The sequence below is a fragment of the Salvia splendens genome, chromosome 17, assembly GCF_004379255.2.
Source record: "Salvia splendens isolate huo1 chromosome 17, SspV2, whole genome shotgun sequence".
Lineage (NCBI taxonomy): Eukaryota > Viridiplantae > Streptophyta > Magnoliopsida > Lamiales > Lamiaceae > Salvia > Salvia splendens.
Genome location: NC_056048.1, coordinates 27,675,747 through 27,692,186, shown reverse-complemented (window position 1 = coordinate 27,692,186; position 16,440 = coordinate 27,675,747). Strand labels below are relative to the sequence as shown.

The 16,440-nt window shown below is 36.5% G+C and overlaps 4 protein-coding genes across 8 annotated transcripts; 3 read left to right on the top strand and 1 right to left on the bottom strand.

The window, feature by feature from the left end:
* The first annotated feature begins 813 nt into the window (after positions 1-813).
* Positions 814-2,596, top strand: LOC121775498 (probable aquaporin PIP1-4). The gene is made up of 4 exons (XM_042172575.1): positions 814-1,231; positions 1,518-1,813; positions 1,901-2,041; positions 2,262-2,596. Exons 1-4 carry the CDS (start codon positions 901-903, stop codon positions 2,352-2,354), a joined length of 861 nt encoding a protein of 286 aa, XP_042028509.1. The 5' UTR covers positions 814-900; the 3' UTR covers positions 2,355-2,596.
* Positions 2,597-4,154: 1,558 nt separating this feature from the next.
* On the top strand, positions 4,155-7,670 carry LOC121775155 (26S proteasome non-ATPase regulatory subunit 7 homolog A-like). The gene is made up of 10 exons (XM_042172157.1): positions 4,155-4,430; positions 4,838-4,930; positions 5,019-5,100; positions 5,651-5,747; positions 5,883-5,958; positions 6,135-6,193; positions 6,276-6,398; positions 6,548-6,605; positions 6,699-6,784; positions 7,249-7,670. The coding sequence occupies exons 1-10, from the start codon at positions 4,244-4,246 to the stop codon at positions 7,318-7,320; spliced, it is 933 nt and encodes a 310-aa protein (XP_042028091.1). The 5' UTR covers positions 4,155-4,243; the 3' UTR covers positions 7,321-7,670.
* Positions 7,671-9,492: 1,822 nt separating this feature from the next.
* LOC121774572 (uncharacterized acetyltransferase At3g50280-like) lies at positions 9,493-10,791 on the bottom strand. The gene has a single exon (XM_042171420.1). It carries the CDS (start codon positions 10,789-10,791, stop codon positions 9,493-9,495), a length of 1,299 nt encoding a protein of 432 aa, XP_042027354.1.
* Positions 10,792-12,864: 2,073 nt separating this feature from the next.
* Positions 12,865-14,639, top strand: LOC121773632. Of its 5 annotated transcripts, none has more exons than XM_042170527.1 (3): positions 12,865-13,054; positions 13,515-13,597; positions 14,019-14,639. In XM_042170527.1, the coding sequence occupies exons 1-3, from the start codon at positions 12,976-12,978 to the stop codon at positions 14,229-14,231; spliced, it is 375 nt and encodes a 124-aa protein (XP_042026461.1). In that variant the 5' UTR covers positions 12,865-12,975; the 3' UTR covers positions 14,232-14,639. The 5 variants fall into 5 exon arrangements, 1 of the variants encoding a protein (XP_042026461.1); XR_006044820.1 differs by having other exon boundaries at positions 12,942-13,054; positions 13,443-13,597; positions 14,027-14,639; XR_006044822.1 differs by having other exon boundaries at positions 12,942-13,054; positions 13,443-13,597.
* Positions 14,640-16,440: the final 1,801 nt, after the last annotated feature.

The following is a 16,440-nucleotide window of genomic DNA, read 5'->3' as shown; positions in this document are numbered from 1 at the left end:
ATTTCGTTATAATGATTCACATTTTTTATTCATTAGATAAAGGACATCGACTAAACTGCTATTCATCATCTTAGTTGTTGAATTCTTCATCTTTAATTATTTGGATGAAGTTTCACCTAGAGCGTTCTTGAATACATATAGACAATTATTAGAAAAGAGAAAAGTGGATGAAGTTTAGGTACTTCTGGAAATGTCTCATTTAATTTGTATTTACCTTTTCATTTTCAATGTATTTGTAAAGGTAAAAAAATGAACAAACGCCAAATATACCGTCGACTCATTTCATTCGTCCATAAAATTAGTTCAATCTCTATTTTGTGTAAATTTTCTCTTTTATGTAGTACAAGGTGAATCAAATTCTCCAGTTTTACTAATAATACTAAAACATAAATAAAGTCGGATTTAGGTGAAATTGGGGTCGATCGTTGTCCCGCCTCTGTCTTCGACGCCACGAGTTCCGTTCTTCGATCCGCTAGTAGAGGAAAGAGAGAGAGAAAGAGAAAATCCAAGGGTGGTTTGGGCGGCGATCTCTCTCGTCACTATTGTTATTCAATTCAACAATTCTTCGTCACCAAAAATTGAAGGTTTAACACATTGATGGACCTCCTTTTGCCAGCTCCCCTCCCCACGTCGCCTTCACTAATTCAAGCCAAAATTCAATAGCCACAATTTGCATATATACAAATTAATCCCAAAGATTAAAAACTCTAGCATGATTGATGGTCGGTTTGTATCATAATCAAAAAAATTGAAGTCATCAAGTGGGCCCCACATACAACTATTCCTCTATTTAAACATATCACCCACTTTCATCCAACCATCACTCACTACTATACCACCATTGATCACAGCCTACACTTGCTTTGCTTTTGTTTTTAGAGAGGTTTTGAGAGAGAGGGGATGGAGAACAAGGAGGAGGATGTGCGATTGGGAGCCAACAAGTTCCCGGAGCGGCAGCCGATCGGCACGGCCGCGCAGACGCAGGACAAGGACTACAAGGATCCCCCGCCCGCCCCGTTGTTCGAGCCCGGTGAGATCACTTCGTGGTCGTTCTACCGGGCCGGGATCGCCGAGTTCATCGCTACTTTCCTCTTCTTGTACATCAGTATCCTGACCGTCATGGGCGTTCAGAATTCCCCGTCCAAGTGTGCGTCTGTCGGGATCCAGGGCATCGCCTGGGCTTTCGGTGGCATGATCTTCGCTCTCGTTTACTGCACCGCCGGAGTTTCAGGTGATTTGATTTAATTCAATTTGACTTGACTTGAAACCCTCCACCCACCCTTACTAAAAACTAAAATTTACATTTTTTTTATTTTTTAGTGTGTGAGTCGGCCAAGCAGTAAAACGGTAATTTCTAAGACCAGAAAGGTCTAGTGTTTGAATCCATAGGCATGTTATAAATTAATTTAATTTTAAAATAAAACGTTACTGAGATTTGAACTTGACCCTCTCAGTAACTAATTGAGAAGGTTAAGATAAAGAAAAAGAGTTGTGAATATCAAGGTGGAATATTGCAGGCGGACACATCAACCCTGCGGTGACGTTCGGCCTGTTCCTAGCGAGGAAACTATCGCTGACGAGGGCAGTGTTCTACATGGTGATGCAGTGCCTAGGGGCCATCTGTGGGGCCGGGGTGGTGAAGGGGTTCCACAAGACTCTCTACATGACCAAGGGAGGCGGCGCTAACATGGTCAACCACGGCTACACCAAGGGCGACGGCCTCGGTGCTGAAATCGTCGGGACTTTCGTGCTCGTCTACACTGTCTTCTCTGCCACCGATGCCAAACGAAGCGCCAGAGACTCCCATGTCCCGGTACGCGCGCATATATATATTTCAATATAAAATTAAATTAATTTATATATTGTGTATTTTAATTTTGGATTTTGTGTGTTATTTTAGATATTGGCTCCACTGCCAATTGGGTTTGCAGTGTTCTTGGTGCACTTGGCAACTATTCCTATTACTGGAACTGGTATTAACCCTGCAAGAAGTCTTGGAGCTGCAATCATCTACAACAAAAAGGCAGCTTGGAATGATCATGTAAGTTATTGCCATATTTTTTTTATAAATTACTAAAACAAAAAAAGACAGATTGAAAAAATAGTTTAGTACTTTTAATAAAAAATGAGACTATCTTATTAAAGTTTATTCTATATAATTATAGACTAAAGTTGATGAAAATGAAAAAATAAGACTATTTTCTGTGAACAGATATATTTTATTTTTCTGACTCAATCGTTTTCTTGCGATGAAATTGCAGTGGATTTTCTGGGTCGGACCATTCATCGGGGCGGCCCTCGCTGCCCTATACCACGTGGTGGTGATCAGAGCCATCCCATTCAAGAACAAATGATAATGTTCTTTCTCCCACACAATGAAAGCAGACCCTTTTGATCATTCAATTTGTTTGAAGAAACAATATTGAGATGAAGATGATGGTGTGAGAGAGAGACTGAAAAACAAATCCATATTGTAAATTTCCATATTTTCATGTTTTATTTGGTTTGCTGTATGTATTAAATCAACTGTGTAAGGAGAATGTCAATTATGTGATGGGGTAATGCTGAATAAAAAATGGTGAGGGTTTTGAAATTATTAAATGTTTATGTGGGTGTCATGTGCCAACTTGTCATGATAAGAATTCACCTGCCCAAACCTACCATGTCCACACTTGTAATTATTGCAAATTTTAGTATATATTTTATGGTTGGTTGAGTGTGACTAATCACCCTATTTGTCTAGCCCTAATATTTTTCCTTTTCATTCTTAAAAAACAATACTCTTTCCGTCATAGAATAAAAAGACTAGATTTACTATTTTGGCCATTCCTTTAAAATTAAAACAAGTCTGAACATATAATTTTTTCAACAAATAAATTTATAATGTTACAATCCACTAACAATCCTTCTATTATATTTTCCCCTCTTTTACTTTTTCTCATTTCTCTATTACTTACCTATCGTATATTAAAGTTTGTGTCATTTAACAAGTTTGTCTATTTTTTAAGGACGAAGAGAATAATTCTTAATTACCACTCATTTGATTAAGATGACTCAAATTTTCAAATTATTAATTGTGATGAATCATTTTATTAACTAAATTATCCTTCCGCTGATACCTATGACTTATCCTAAGTTTATCAACATCTAATATATTATCAACACCACTATGCAAAACTAAGTACTAGTACTAGTACTTAGTAGTTATTTGGGCAAGTCCATAAAATTAGACTTCGTTCATTTATGCTAAGTCTTTCTTAGAAATGAGGTAAATCACATTGACAATACTAGTAAATGAAAATTACTATATAATATCAAGGGAGAATATTTTATTTGATAGTTTTTCTTATTGTTTTAGAGTCTGTGACACCTGATTTATCCAATTCGCGTTGAAGGTTGGGGATCAAGTATGACCAGACTAGAGGAACTTTTATTGATTCTCTTTTTGAAATAAGAATAAAATAATTAAAATAATAATAATAATAATAATAATAATAATAATAATAATATAAAGTATTCCTTCATTGATAAAAAAGAATATTCTTATTTTTTATTTTGGTCCATCCACCAAAATTAGTCACATTTATATTTAAGAAAAATTTTCCCCACTTTTTGTCTTTTTATTTGATCGAAAATTTTCTTTCTTTCCTATTTTAACATTATAAATGAAATTATTTTATGAAAGATGAGAATACTAGTAATAATACTCCCTCCGTCCCACAAAGATTGTCTCACTTTGACCGGACACGAATTTTAAGAAATGTAAAGAAAAGTTAATTGAAAAAGTTAGTGGAACGTAGGTCTTATTTTTATATATTAGTTTTATAATAAAATGTGAGTAGGAATAAGTTAGTGGAATATGGGGTCCACTACTAAAAATGGTAAAAAATGAAATGAGAAAAATTTTATGGGACAGACGAAAATGAAAAAATGAGACAATCTTTGTGGGACCGAGGGAGTAATATATACTCAAATAAGAATTATAAAAAAAACCACAATCAATGTTTTGGGTTATTAAGTTGAAGTGTCGCTTCACGAGGTTAGCCCAATAGAACTAAAGCCCAATATCTACGAAGCCCATCCCAAGAAAATCTCTTTAACCCAACAAATTGCCTCATTTTTTATTTTAATTTTATTTTAATTGCCATCAAAATACAGAAAGCAATTTAGGAAGACCAAATTCCTCTTTCGTCCAAAACCCCTGCTCAAGCAACCGTGAGTCGAAAATTGTTGCGAATTCGAAATGGATGTGATCAAATCGCAGCAGATTTCTTCGCGTCCGATCGACAAGGTGGTCGTGCACCCGCTCGTGCTGCTCAGCATCGTCGATCACTACAATCGGGTGGCGCGTGACACCAGGAAGCGCGTCGTCGGCGTTCTACTCGGGAGCTCCTTCAAGGGCACTGTTGACGTCACCAACAGCTACGCTGGTCAGTTTTCCTGTTTTGAAGATTAATTGTTAGGGTTCTATGTTGGATTTAATTTTGGGTTCTATGTTAGGTATCCTGTAAATTAGTTGGAGATCTCATTAGAGCAGATGCGGGTAAGGAGTTTGAATGGCACTGGAAATAGTATCAGATTTGGATTGCGAATACGATTTAGATGTTGATTAATGACTGTAAAGCATTCTTTGAATGTTTAAATGTTTGCCACTGTTGGTTAGTTATCGAGATGGAATGGAAAGGAGTTTTCAGAGAAATTCCGAATAGTAGTTGAATTAGCTGTCATTGATCACTGTGAACTACTTATTGATTGCCCCGCACGGCTTATTATGTGTCATTTTTCTGTATAAGTTCTGGTAACAGCATCTGCTAATGTACTTGTTTGGTACAAACAGTCCCTTTTGAAGAAGATGACAGAGATCCTAGCATCTGGTTTCTCGATCACAATTACCACGATTCAATGTTTTCCATGTTTAGAAGAATAAATGGTATGTGATATTCCAAGTCTTCTGATTTTGATTAACTAATTTCAGTATTTCAACTCCGAGCTTATAATGTGTCTATTGCTTCTGTCAGCAAAAGAGCATGTTGTTGGTTGGTATAGCACAGGCCCAAAGCTGAAGGAGAACGATCTTAATATTCATGGACTTTTCAACGAGTATGCTTTCTGTCTCAGACTCTGAATTCCCAAATAAGCTGTTCTTTATTAACTTTATCTTCATCAGTCAGCTGCCTGGCAATTGCTGATTCTTGTTTGTGTTTTAATGGCATAGCTAGCGCCTAGCAATTAAGAATACATTAATTTTTTGTTAGTCCTGATAGATGAATTGGCACTGCTAGTCTTTAAAAATAGTGGAATTTATTCTGCTATCTCTTTTATGAAATTTTGTTTCTTTCTGAGAGGAATATGAAATTTGTATTGTTTTTATCCTTTTCCATATCCTTAGTTTCACAGCTGTAATTTGGTTCCCAGAAGGTATTGCTAAGAAATGTGATTGTTGACTTCCAAAAACTTAAAAACTTCCAAAAATTATTAGTTGCTTTCTAACTGTTTTATTTTGAATTTTCTCGTCTTTTGTACTTATATTCTTATGTTCTCCCAGTAATATTCATTTTCCCTCTTTTTAGTTTATTTAGATAAAATTGAAATGGGAACTCCCCATCTACCTTATCTTTTCTTTCAGCTTGGTTGTCAATTCTTATTGCAGCTATGTTCCCACTCCTGTACTGGTGATCATTGATGTCCAACCAAAAGAGCTCGGAATACCTACAAAAGCATATTATGCTGTTGAGGAAGTTAAAGAGGTACTGCCAAAATGGCTGTGTGTTTATTGATCCATCAAGATATTCGATGATAAGAATGGAAAACTGAAGGCTACAAAGAAAAAACTTTATTCTGATTTCGAGTAGGTTGATCTAATAGTTTGGATATTCTTGCAGAATGCCACTCAGAAAAGCCAAAAGGTCTTTGTGCATGTTCCTTCAGAAATTGCTGCCCACGAAGTTGAAGAAATTGGTATGCACACCTCAAAAGAAACTTGCCTTTACTATGTTTCTTGCTTTTGCTGTTTCATCTTCATAGGATGCTTTATTTCCAATTCCCTCCCAGCCTTTTTACTTAGCCCTTTGGACCGAATAGTTCAGGTTGTTGTTCAACTAAAACTGCTAATGCTTTCTATTGTCGTTATGTAGGAGTGGAACACTTGTTAAGAGATGTGAAAGACACAACTATCAGCACCCTTGCTACAGAGGTTTATTTTAGCCCTAAAAGCCTTTTATTATCCTGATGTTAATGTTTTCTTGAATAAGCATGTTTATCTCTATTATGTGCAGGTGACTGGAAAGCTTGCTGCTTTAAAGGGTTTGGATGCACGTCTGAAAGAGATTCGAAGTTATCTTGATCTGGTTATTGAAGGGAAACTCCCTCTGAATCATGAAATCCTCTACCATCTCCAGGTATTAGTGTGATTAATCTCTGTATTTTATACTACTGATATCATATTGCTTTTCTTTTTTTCTTTCCTTCCCTTTTCTGCCAGCTCTTAATCTCTGTATTTTATGTACATGATATCGTAATGTCTTGAAATGCTTCCAAATATCTGCAGGATGTGTTCAACCTTCTGCCCAACCTAAATGTGTTGGAACTCGTTAAAGCTTTTGCAGGTAAAACAGATGGGCGTTAGTTAATGTTTATTTATTTCATGACATTTGCAAGTTTTGTTCTAATATTGATTCTGACCTGTGTTCTGTTTATAGTGAAAACAAATGACATGATGCTGGTCATATATCTGTCATCTCTTATCAGAAGTGTGATTGCTCTCCACAATTTGATCAATAACAAGGTAAGAAATTCTTCTCATGTCTTGTTTTATTATGATAGTTTCCAACCTTGTTAACAATAGGATACACTCTGATTTGTTTGATCTTCTAAACTTGTTGGAGTAATAAATAGCAACTGCGACTTCGATTCAGATTTTACAAAGTTAAAGACTTAAAGTATCATTATATGTTGGAACAATGCCTTTTTATCCTGAATAAACAATTTGGAGTGAAACCTAGCTTAAGATATCTGAAGTAAACTTTTCATGTATGATAATAAATTTATGTTTTTTGTGTAAGAATTATTGTGTGTTTAGGTAAATTCATTAAACTAGTAGTTTAGAAAATACCAAGGTTACATGTTATTCTATGAGAAAATGAGCCACACGAAAGCTCGTTTTGCTATGTTCCTGAAATAGGCACAGATAGGCTTGTGGTTTGAGTTCCTTTGTTCACTATTGGTGAGATTTTGGAAAATTGATTTCAGATGCTTAACAAAGAACACGACAAGGCAGAAGACTCGAAGCCAGTTGCTGTGCCTACTGCTGCTGGTAGCTGAAGATAAAGATCTTTCGAGAGAGTTTGCTTTCGTGTGATATTCCAATCTTGGATAACTCTACTTGGAGATCTCAGCAACATTTTGGCAAATACTGCAACGGGAAGCTTTGTCTGAGGTTCGACTAAGTCTTCAATATTCGTATTTGGTTTCTTCCCGTGAATTTTGAGATCCCGATTCATCCAGATTTGTAACATTATAGCGTCTCTCTCTCTCTCTCTGTCCCTTTTATATGTACCAATGATGCACACCTCAACAGATGGATGGATGTGTTTTCTAGCTGTCCAGAGTGACTGAATATGTCAAGCTTCAGAGCTTCTTTGCTAATTCATCTTATTTAGCTTTTTATTTAATCCCACCATATGCAATTTCTCCCACCTTTTCAATTACATATCCACAATTAAGAATTTAACAGTTTTATTTTCTTTTGTTTTGCTCTTTTTATTGGACAAATTTTTCTACATTAGTCAATTGTATAAATTTGGGTAGATAAATCATGGCCATCTAAAAATGTTTATAAACTATATGGAATGAATGTTGATTGGTTATACCAAAAATCCATTATACAATAAATTTTGGTAAGGTGTAGATATGGTTTTGAGTCATACCGAATTTTTGGTGTGGTAAACGATTAGGGGTGTCGAAATTGGTACCCGTGGGTATCCGCACCCGATTTCGGCCCTAGAGGCAATCCCGATACCCGTCCCGCACTGTGTCGGGTATTACCCGATATCTAAGTCGGATATGGTTTTGAGTCATACCGAATTTTTGGTGTGGTAAACGATTAGGGGTGTCGAAATTGGTACCCGTGGGTATCCGCACCCGATTTCGGCCCTAGAGGCAGTCCCGATACCCGTCCCGCACTGTGTCGGGTATTACCCGATATCTGAGTCGGATATCCCGCACCCGACGCCGTGGGTACCCGACCCGACCATTTTTTTTGTTTTATTTTATTTTTAAATCTTAAATATTGTTGTTATTTGTATATTTTACTCCATAATATACTGTCATATTATGTTCAATATGTTTCGAAACTAATTACTGCCATAATATGCTCAATTGTTCATCCATAAGTATCCTCGATTTAGATGAATTCATCCTTAAAAAAAATCCAAAGTCCAAACATGAGTTATCAATCATTCACATATATATATATACACACAATATATGTATATCCAAAGGCTAAACCTTGTATTAATATATGTATATGTTAGAATATTATTGAATATATAATATACGTAAATGAAGATTCTGAAAATTATGTTAGTATGTTATTGTATGTGTGTAAGTGTTACTATAATTAAAAGATTATAAAAGTTAAACAAACTTAACTCATAAAAAAGGAAAAAAAAAAGATAATGTTGTGAGCGCTTATTTGAAATTTTAAATGATAGATATACAAAACGCTAATATAATTATAAACAATCGGGTAATTGTCGAGACTAACGGGTATACCCGTTCGGGTAGCGGGTATATCCGATACCCGCCAGGTATCGGGTCGGCTAGGAAATTACCCGATACCCGTTTCGACACCCCTAGATGAGGTTACTGATTGCCGCCATGACCTGGTTAACCAATCATCGATCGTGTCTCACAGGGGTCTTTCGATTCGGACATGTCTTGTGGTGATGGATGCATCAAGAATCAGGATGAAAGCACCAGTTGAGTTTAAGCTTCCTACATTTAATTCGGACGCCGATGCACCGTAGAGAACAACAGGAGATTATTTACAATTACATGTATGGAAGTTTGATTATTTCGCGAAGAGAGCATAGGATTTCACGAGAAAACTATAGAAACTAAAGAGCAATAGTAATAAGATTATTGTATTTCTTGATTGGAAAAGTGAATACAAAAATATATTTATAATAACTAACCTTATGCGGTTCGACTCAAATTCATTCCGAGAAAGAACCGAGAAAGAAAACCCAGAACACATCTTTAAATTATGTTGATAGACTCTAATTATTCAATAATGGAAATACATTTTAATAATGTAATCTAAACATAACTGTTTACATAAGCTAGACAAGTCCTCGTTTGAATAGAACGTCGAGCGACTACGTGCTCAGGATTACTTGTTGACTTATGCGAGACCACTAATGTGGCTTCTTCTCTTCCTGTGGTGACTCTTGGTTTCGTTATTAGATGATATAATAATTGATAATATGGTGACTAGTCATCCGATACGTATTGCATGAATTCCTGGTCAGACAGTAAGCGTGACATAGTGTTTGGAGCCAAAACCACCTCCAACTCCACGGTTTCGTCCCCATTGGGGCCTGGAAAGGCCGAAATCTTGCCGTCGAACTTATTGGCGCGGCCGCTCCGGACCGCAATGGGCCGGCCCCACCCGAAATCATTCTCGTACATGGGGAACCGGGGCGAGCTCCCCATCGTGATCATCGCCCCGTCGAAGTTCCCCAGCGGGAAGACCCGTGGGTCCCGCTCCCACCCCTCCACGTACCTCCTCACGGTGGCATTGTCATGCGCCAACACGCTTGTATTCAGCTGCTTGGCGCACCAACGGAGGTCCCTCCCCATGACCTCCTTGGCAGTTGCCTGCGTCGGGATGCTCTGGATTGCGTTCCCGAAGTAGAGCGGCTCGAGTCTCGGCTCGAGCCGGTGGCGGCAGTTCACCGCCATCCGGAACGTCGTCATTTTCGCCTTTGGAAGCTTTCTGGCGCGGGTGATCCCGCGCCAGAGCAGCGCGCAAAGCGATTGAAACGACGAAATCTCAACCGGGCTATGGGCGTTAACCACGGATTTAAGGTGCTGCATCGATTCTCTGGTGAATCGGAAAATCCTCTCCCTCACCGGCGAATCGGTTGAGAATGTGACGCTGGGGCCACCCTCCGGCAGCCTGAGCACCACCGGAGATAACAAAATCGATGCACGGCTGAAGTCCGTCGCCCTAGAAATCCGCCTCATTCCGCGGCTGAGCTCCGCAAATCTATTGAAGAAATTCCAGAACGAAGTCCCATCCACGACGGCGTGATTGACCACGCAACCGATGAAGACGCCGTCGGCAAGCTCCGTCACCCTAACCGCCAAAATTGGGCGGAAATGGCCGTCGTAGCTCACCGTCAAATCAGAGGGGAAAAACTGCTTGAAATCTTCCGGCACGTCACAAAATCCTATCAAATTCTGGACGTGTAGATCGCCGGCGTAGGCGTGCGAGAATTCCGCCCCCGCGTCGTTGCAAGCTATGTAGACATACCCCTGGGAATCGGTGGAGAGTCGCCCCGCAAGGGGCGGGAATTGAGAGAGCGCGGCGGAGAGGGCGCGCTTCAAACGCGAGACAAGCTCCGACACCGGAAACGGTGGATGAGTAAATAAGCAGCCTTTTTGAATGTAGTGGCAAGAAAGCATGGGGAGATCGGAGACGGAGAGCTTGAGATAGCCGAGAGTGGATGCACGGTCGGGAAAGACGGTGCATTGGGAAACTAGCGGAAGAGACGACGAGGAAGTCATTTTTTTCTCTCTAATGAGATGGAAGCAAAGGGAATGAGAGTGATGGAGGATAGGGCGGTATTTATAGGGGGAAAGGCGGGAAAATTCGAATTTATTTACGAGGGAACAGATGGGGTAGTTGTAACGCATAATTGAATTAAACAAGGTTATCTTAATATTATCTCTAAAATATTACAAAATTTAATTGAATTTGAGATAAATATTAACAAAATTTGTGATTTAATTTCCTATCCAACCCATAACTCATAATTTTAATAATTGTTGTAAAAATCTGGTTATAAAGTAATTATAGTTTCAAATATTTGGGGCATAAGCGATAACTAATTCTATTAATCTAAACAACCCGAATGATAATTATGATATATGGAGTAATAAAAAGAGAAATCATGATAATCAGGTGATATTACAATAGAGTACTTCCCTTCCATTTCTTTTTCATTTATGCATTTTTGTTTACTTTTGACTTATATATTTTTTTCATGTTTATGAAATTTTCTACTTTTCTTACTTTTTTTTGTTGTAATAGCATTTGTAATTATGTTTTCTAGTAGTGAATATATTAAAGTCAGATCATGATTTTAGTGTTAAGATTTTAGTATACTAATACACATTTAGACATACCATTTTTTATTGAAAAATTATGCGATTTTTATTTTAATTATGTATTTTCTATTTAAATATATCAATTTTTAAAAAAATTGTAAAATTAAAAATAAACAAAAATAATAAATCAAACAAGTAACTTGTGGGATCATGAATACTAAAAATTTGGCTAGATGTATTACACAATATCTTCCGCCATTAAATATCTTATACGGTCATTTTGATATAATTATAATAAATAAGTCTCACATTCTAATAATCAATTAAATCACATTTTATGGTAAAATTAATACATAAATAAATAACTTGTACTTTATAAATTACTTTTACATATTTTTCTTTAAATTTCTTCAAATTCGTACAAGTATAGTTGTATAGTTAATCTTGGGCTAATACTCTAAATTTATAATGTGTTTGGTTAATGAGATTCAATCCCACAATTCAATCATATATGGATAATCATAGGATAATTAGTCATAACGAATTCCCTATGATTAAAATAATCTCACAACTCAATCATTGATTGTATCTTGATATTATTTTATCTTATAAACCGAACACCACCTAAATGTTTGACATGGGGTGTGAATAAACTTTTCAACTTTGTCGGATCGATCCACCATAGCACGGTCAAGACCCGACCCAACAATGAATGAAGCATGCCTGAGTTGGGCTTATAAATTGAAGCGGGTTTCAATTGAAGCATTTTCCAAATCTAGCCCAAGTCTAGCCCAATTGAAGGGGCTTATAACAAAGCCTTTTTCAAACTCAAGCTCAGTCCACACTAAGACCCATCAGAAGCCTAACCAGACCCAAGACTAATTCAACTAGGATAACACACACAAATATTAATCTTATATATTAATTATTTCTATTACTGGTTTTAACATAAATTTATGTGTGCTTATCTTAAATTTTTACTACCGCTTCCCTTAGAACCAAAAATATTTTCTTTTAAAAATGTATATTTTTTCTAAACTTCCTATTTTAGACTTATATACTATCTTTTCTCTTTCGGTCTCTGATTTTACTTATTTTTCTCTACTTACTTTACCAATTCTTCTCCTTTACTTTTCTAATTATGTACTTTTAACATTTTCAAAAGTTTCTACTTCCTACCGTCCACATTAAACGTCTCATATTTTATTATTTAGATGGTCCCAAATAAATATCTCAGCTCATTTTTATCATTTTTTATAGTGGACTCTGAATTCCATTAACTCATTCTTATTCACGTTCTATTAGTACAAAATTAATAGTACATGAAAGTAAGATCTACATTCCACTCACTTTTTCTATCCAATTTTTCACAAAGTCAAATAATTTCTTAAAACACGCACCGATCAAATATGAGACATTTAATGTGGACGTGAGTATTTTCAAAAGACGGAGGTGGTATATTTATATTTTATAGTAAATTTTTTTTTGCAATTGATATTTCTAAAAAAAATCATTGTAATAACATAAATTTGAATATGCATCTACTCTTGGGACGAACAAATTGTGTTTTTAAATGCAAACAGTGTCTTTCCCAATTAATTCCATTTCCTCACTCTCATTCTCACCCGCCGATTAAGGAAGATGAGCGGAAGGGCTGCTGTATCTGCAATCGATCTCGTTCATGGAAGTGGAATTCTCAATCGATTGCTTCGTAAATCGGGTATTCTCTCCCCCCCCATTCTCTTTCTTCTCTTCCGAGGCTTTTCAACCCAAGCCGGCCAGAATAGATTTCAACGCTGTTAATGAATTAGATGATGCTATTAAATTGTTTGGAGTAATGAAGAGTATGCGCCCTGAGCCTTCTATTCGAGTGTACAACAACCTTATGAGTGTTAGTGTAAAGATTGAGCAGTATTCGTTTGCCCTCAATGTGTTCGGTGAAATGCTTCGGATGGGTGTCCCTGTTAATAGTTACACAATGGGTATTGCAGTTAATTGTTGTTGTCACTTGAAAGATATATACTCTGGTTTTGCTATAATGGCCTTGTTTTTTAAGAGTGGTTACGAACTAGATGCCGTGAATTTTTATTATTGTGGATGTCCGTCAGGATGTCCGTCATTGTGCAGTGGGATGCCCTTATGACGTGACAATGCAGTGAGATGTCTTTATGACGTGACAGAAAGTGTTTTTGAGAAGTCCGTCGGATGTCCGTCCCACTGTGGATGTTCAAAGGAGGCGGAAGCTGTGAAATTGTTCCAAAAGGTTCTGGATTTAAAAGTTTGCGAGCCTAGTGCGGTTATGATTCTACACTTGATAGATGGTTTATGCAAAATAATTATTTAATAATAAATAATGGAATGGCTATGAGTATAATTATTTGGTTGGATGATAATACTAATAGATTAAGTATATGTACATGCAATCGCTTTTATAACTTAAAATTTTATAAATTATAAATAATTTGATGAGAATTACTTATTTTGTTAGATAATAACACTAAAAAATTAGGTATATATACATGTATTCATTTTTATAACTTAGAATCTTGAGATTATTTAATACCAAAATAATAGGATGCAAATGATTATTGTTTTATCATTAAAAGATAATAAGAAATTAAGTATATATGCCTATATTTATTTCCCAATTGTTTCCCGTTCCTAACTTACAATCTCACCTGAAGATGAGCAGAAGGGCTGCTGTATCTGCAATCGATCTCGTTCATGGAAGAGGATTTTTCAATCTATGCTCGAATAAAACGGGTATTCTCTCTCCTCCATTATCTCTCTTCTCTTCCAAGGCTTTTCAACCTAAGCGGCGCACGATAGATTTCAGTAGTGTTAAAGAATTAGATGATGCTGTTAAATTGTGGAAAAATGAAGAATATGCGGCATGAGCCTTCTATTCTAGTGTACAACAATCTTATGAGTGTTTGTGTAAAGATTGAGCAGTATTCTTTTGCCCTTAATGTGTTCGATGAAATGCTCCCTGTTAATTGTTACACTATTGAGTATTGTAATTAACTGTTGCTGTCACTTGAAAGATATAAACTCTGGTTTTGCTATAATGGCCTTCTTTTTCAAGAGCGGTTACGAACCAGATGTCACGACAGTTGGTACTCTCATTAAAGGGTTGTTTTTAGAGAGTAAGGAGGCGGAAGCTGTGAAATTATTCCAAAAGGTTCTGGATTTAAAAGTTTGCGAGCCTAATGGTGTTATGATTCTGCACTTGATAGATGGGTTATGCAAAACTGGACAAGTCATTGCAGCTTATGATTGGGTTTGTAGATTAGAAAGTGTCAAATGTTAAACTAAGTGAAAAGAATTGGTAAAGATGTCACATTTCTTTTTTTTTTGAAAGAAACTCTCCACCTAACGCCCAAAACATCTCCTAAAATCACGTGTTATCCTCCAAGTATGTCATTTATTATGGGACGGAGGGAGTAATATTTAATACTAAGTTTTAAAAAATACACAAGAAATTAAAAAATGCAATAAAAGAACTAATTTTATGTGTAATCAGCTCAATTCACTTATGAAATGGGCCTAAGTTGAGCTAGGTCTAGGTTTATCGATTGATATTCCAACCAACCAAACCTGCTTCGTTCGTTGGCTTGATCAAGCCGATCCCCAAATTATCGGCTCGAGGCAAGCCTGTATCGGGCTGGGCTGGGCTGGGCTGGGCTGGCTCAAACCATTTGACACTTCTAAGAGTGGATAACTTAATTATCCATATGGACTAGTCAAAGTGTACGGTATTCTATATTGCTTCTTTATTCACAAATGTATGATGAAAATTTGTTAACTAGCTTAAGTGTACATTGGGTATTCTATATTGCTACTTTATCCACAAATGTATGATGAAAATTTATTAATTTTTACAGATAACCATATAGTTAAAAATATCTATAATTGAATTCCAATATGAAAGCTAAAATTTGAACTTCAGAAACTACACACCACATAATTTTCGTCTACTTCGTCAATCAACTACTCATGTGTACTTCGTCAATCAACTACTCATGTATACATGTAAAGTACTACCTCTATCCCATTAAAAATAAACATGAAACGTTTTCATTTTTGGTCTGTCCCATTAAAAATGAAACGTTTCTAAAAATAGAAACAATACTCTCTCTACTTTTTCCTCTCTCTTACTTTACTCTCTCTTCATTAACTCACAAATCAACACTACATAAAATCTCGTGCCGAAAAACAAATGTTGCATATTTAATGGGACGGAGGGAGTACATGACTGAATTATTTAGATAATGACAGTTAAGATATTACTCCCTCCATTTTTTAAAAACAACAACTATTTTCATTTTGGGTCGTTCCTTAAAATAGAAATTTTAGAATCTTTCTATTTTAGGACATGGACCCCCACATTTCTCTCTCTTACTCTACCAATTCTTTTCACTTACTTTACCAATTGTGCATTAAAACTCATGTCGTTTCAAATGTTTCTATTTTTTGAATCAATGTTGTTAGGGTCGCGGGTTGGTCCGGGGCAATGAGGCTGGACCTCGGGTCGCGGGGCGAGGGACCCACGGGGCGAATTAATAGTTTAAAAATTGATTTAACCCACACCTGTATTCTTTTTAATATGTGTCAGCTACTAAATAGATACTAATGGGTAAAGAAATTTTACTAGTCATAATAAAATGTATAATAATATGAATTGTACCTAAGTTATTATTTCTATAGCCTTCTTATAGTATATAGCGTAATATACATATACTAATAGTTTGCCTTTTGGAAGAAAGAAAAATAGAGAAATAGAGAGGGGCATATACATATACTAATAGTTTAGTAATTTAAAAAGATGGGTAATTTAAAAAGGTGCATGTCGAGGAAGAGAGGGGTCACACGCTTCCTTTAAAAAGCTGAAAAAGTTAAAAATTGTCTTGGGTTTCTAAAAAGTGCATAATTGTCTAGGAAGAGGGAGAAATAGATTTCTTTAAGAAGCTGAAAAAGTAAAAACAATTCAAACCGACGATCTTCTTCTTCCTCGCCCCAGCCGCCCCAACGGCGACCCCTGAATCTCGTCCCACCCACCCACAATGGGGCTACGTCGGTCTCGACCCTTGTGACCCGCGACCCAAG

Bases quoted from the DNA above. Each gene is read 5' to 3' on its own strand.
- LOC121775498 (XM_042172575.1), top strand. From the start codon at position 901: ATGGAGAACAAGGAGGAGGATGTGCGATTGGGAGCCAACAAGTTCCCG. The intron at 1,232-1,517 runs GTGATTTGATTT...GGAATATTGCAG, and splicing joins CTGCACCGCCGGAGTTTCAG to GCGGACACATCAACCCTGCG. The intron at 1,814-1,900 runs GTACGCGCGCAT...GTGTTATTTTAG, and splicing joins CCAGAGACTCCCATGTCCCG to ATATTGGCTCCACTGCCAAT.
- LOC121774572 (XM_042171420.1), bottom strand. From the start codon at position 10,791: ATGACTTCCTCGTCGTCTCTTCCGCTAGTTTCCCAATGCACCGTCTTT.
- LOC121775155 (XM_042172157.1), top strand. From the start codon at position 4,244: ATGGATGTGATCAAATCGCAGCAGATTTCTTCGCGTCCGATCGACAAG. The intron at 4,431-4,837 runs GTCAGTTTTCCT...TGGTACAAACAG, and splicing joins CGTCACCAACAGCTACGCTG to TCCCTTTTGAAGAAGATGAC. The intron at 6,399-6,547 runs GTATTAGTGTGA...AAATATCTGCAG, and splicing joins AAATCCTCTACCATCTCCAG to GATGTGTTCAACCTTCTGCC.
- LOC121773632 (XM_042170527.1), top strand. From the start codon at position 12,976: ATGAGCGGAAGGGCTGCTGTATCTGCAATCGATCTCGTTCATGGAAGT. The intron at 13,055-13,514 runs GTATTCTCTCCC...ATGACGTGACAG, and splicing joins TCGATTGCTTCGTAAATCGG to AAAGTGTTTTTGAGAAGTCC. The intron at 13,598-14,018 runs GTTCTGGATTTA...TCTCACCTGAAG, and splicing joins CTGTGAAATTGTTCCAAAAG to ATGAGCAGAAGGGCTGCTGT.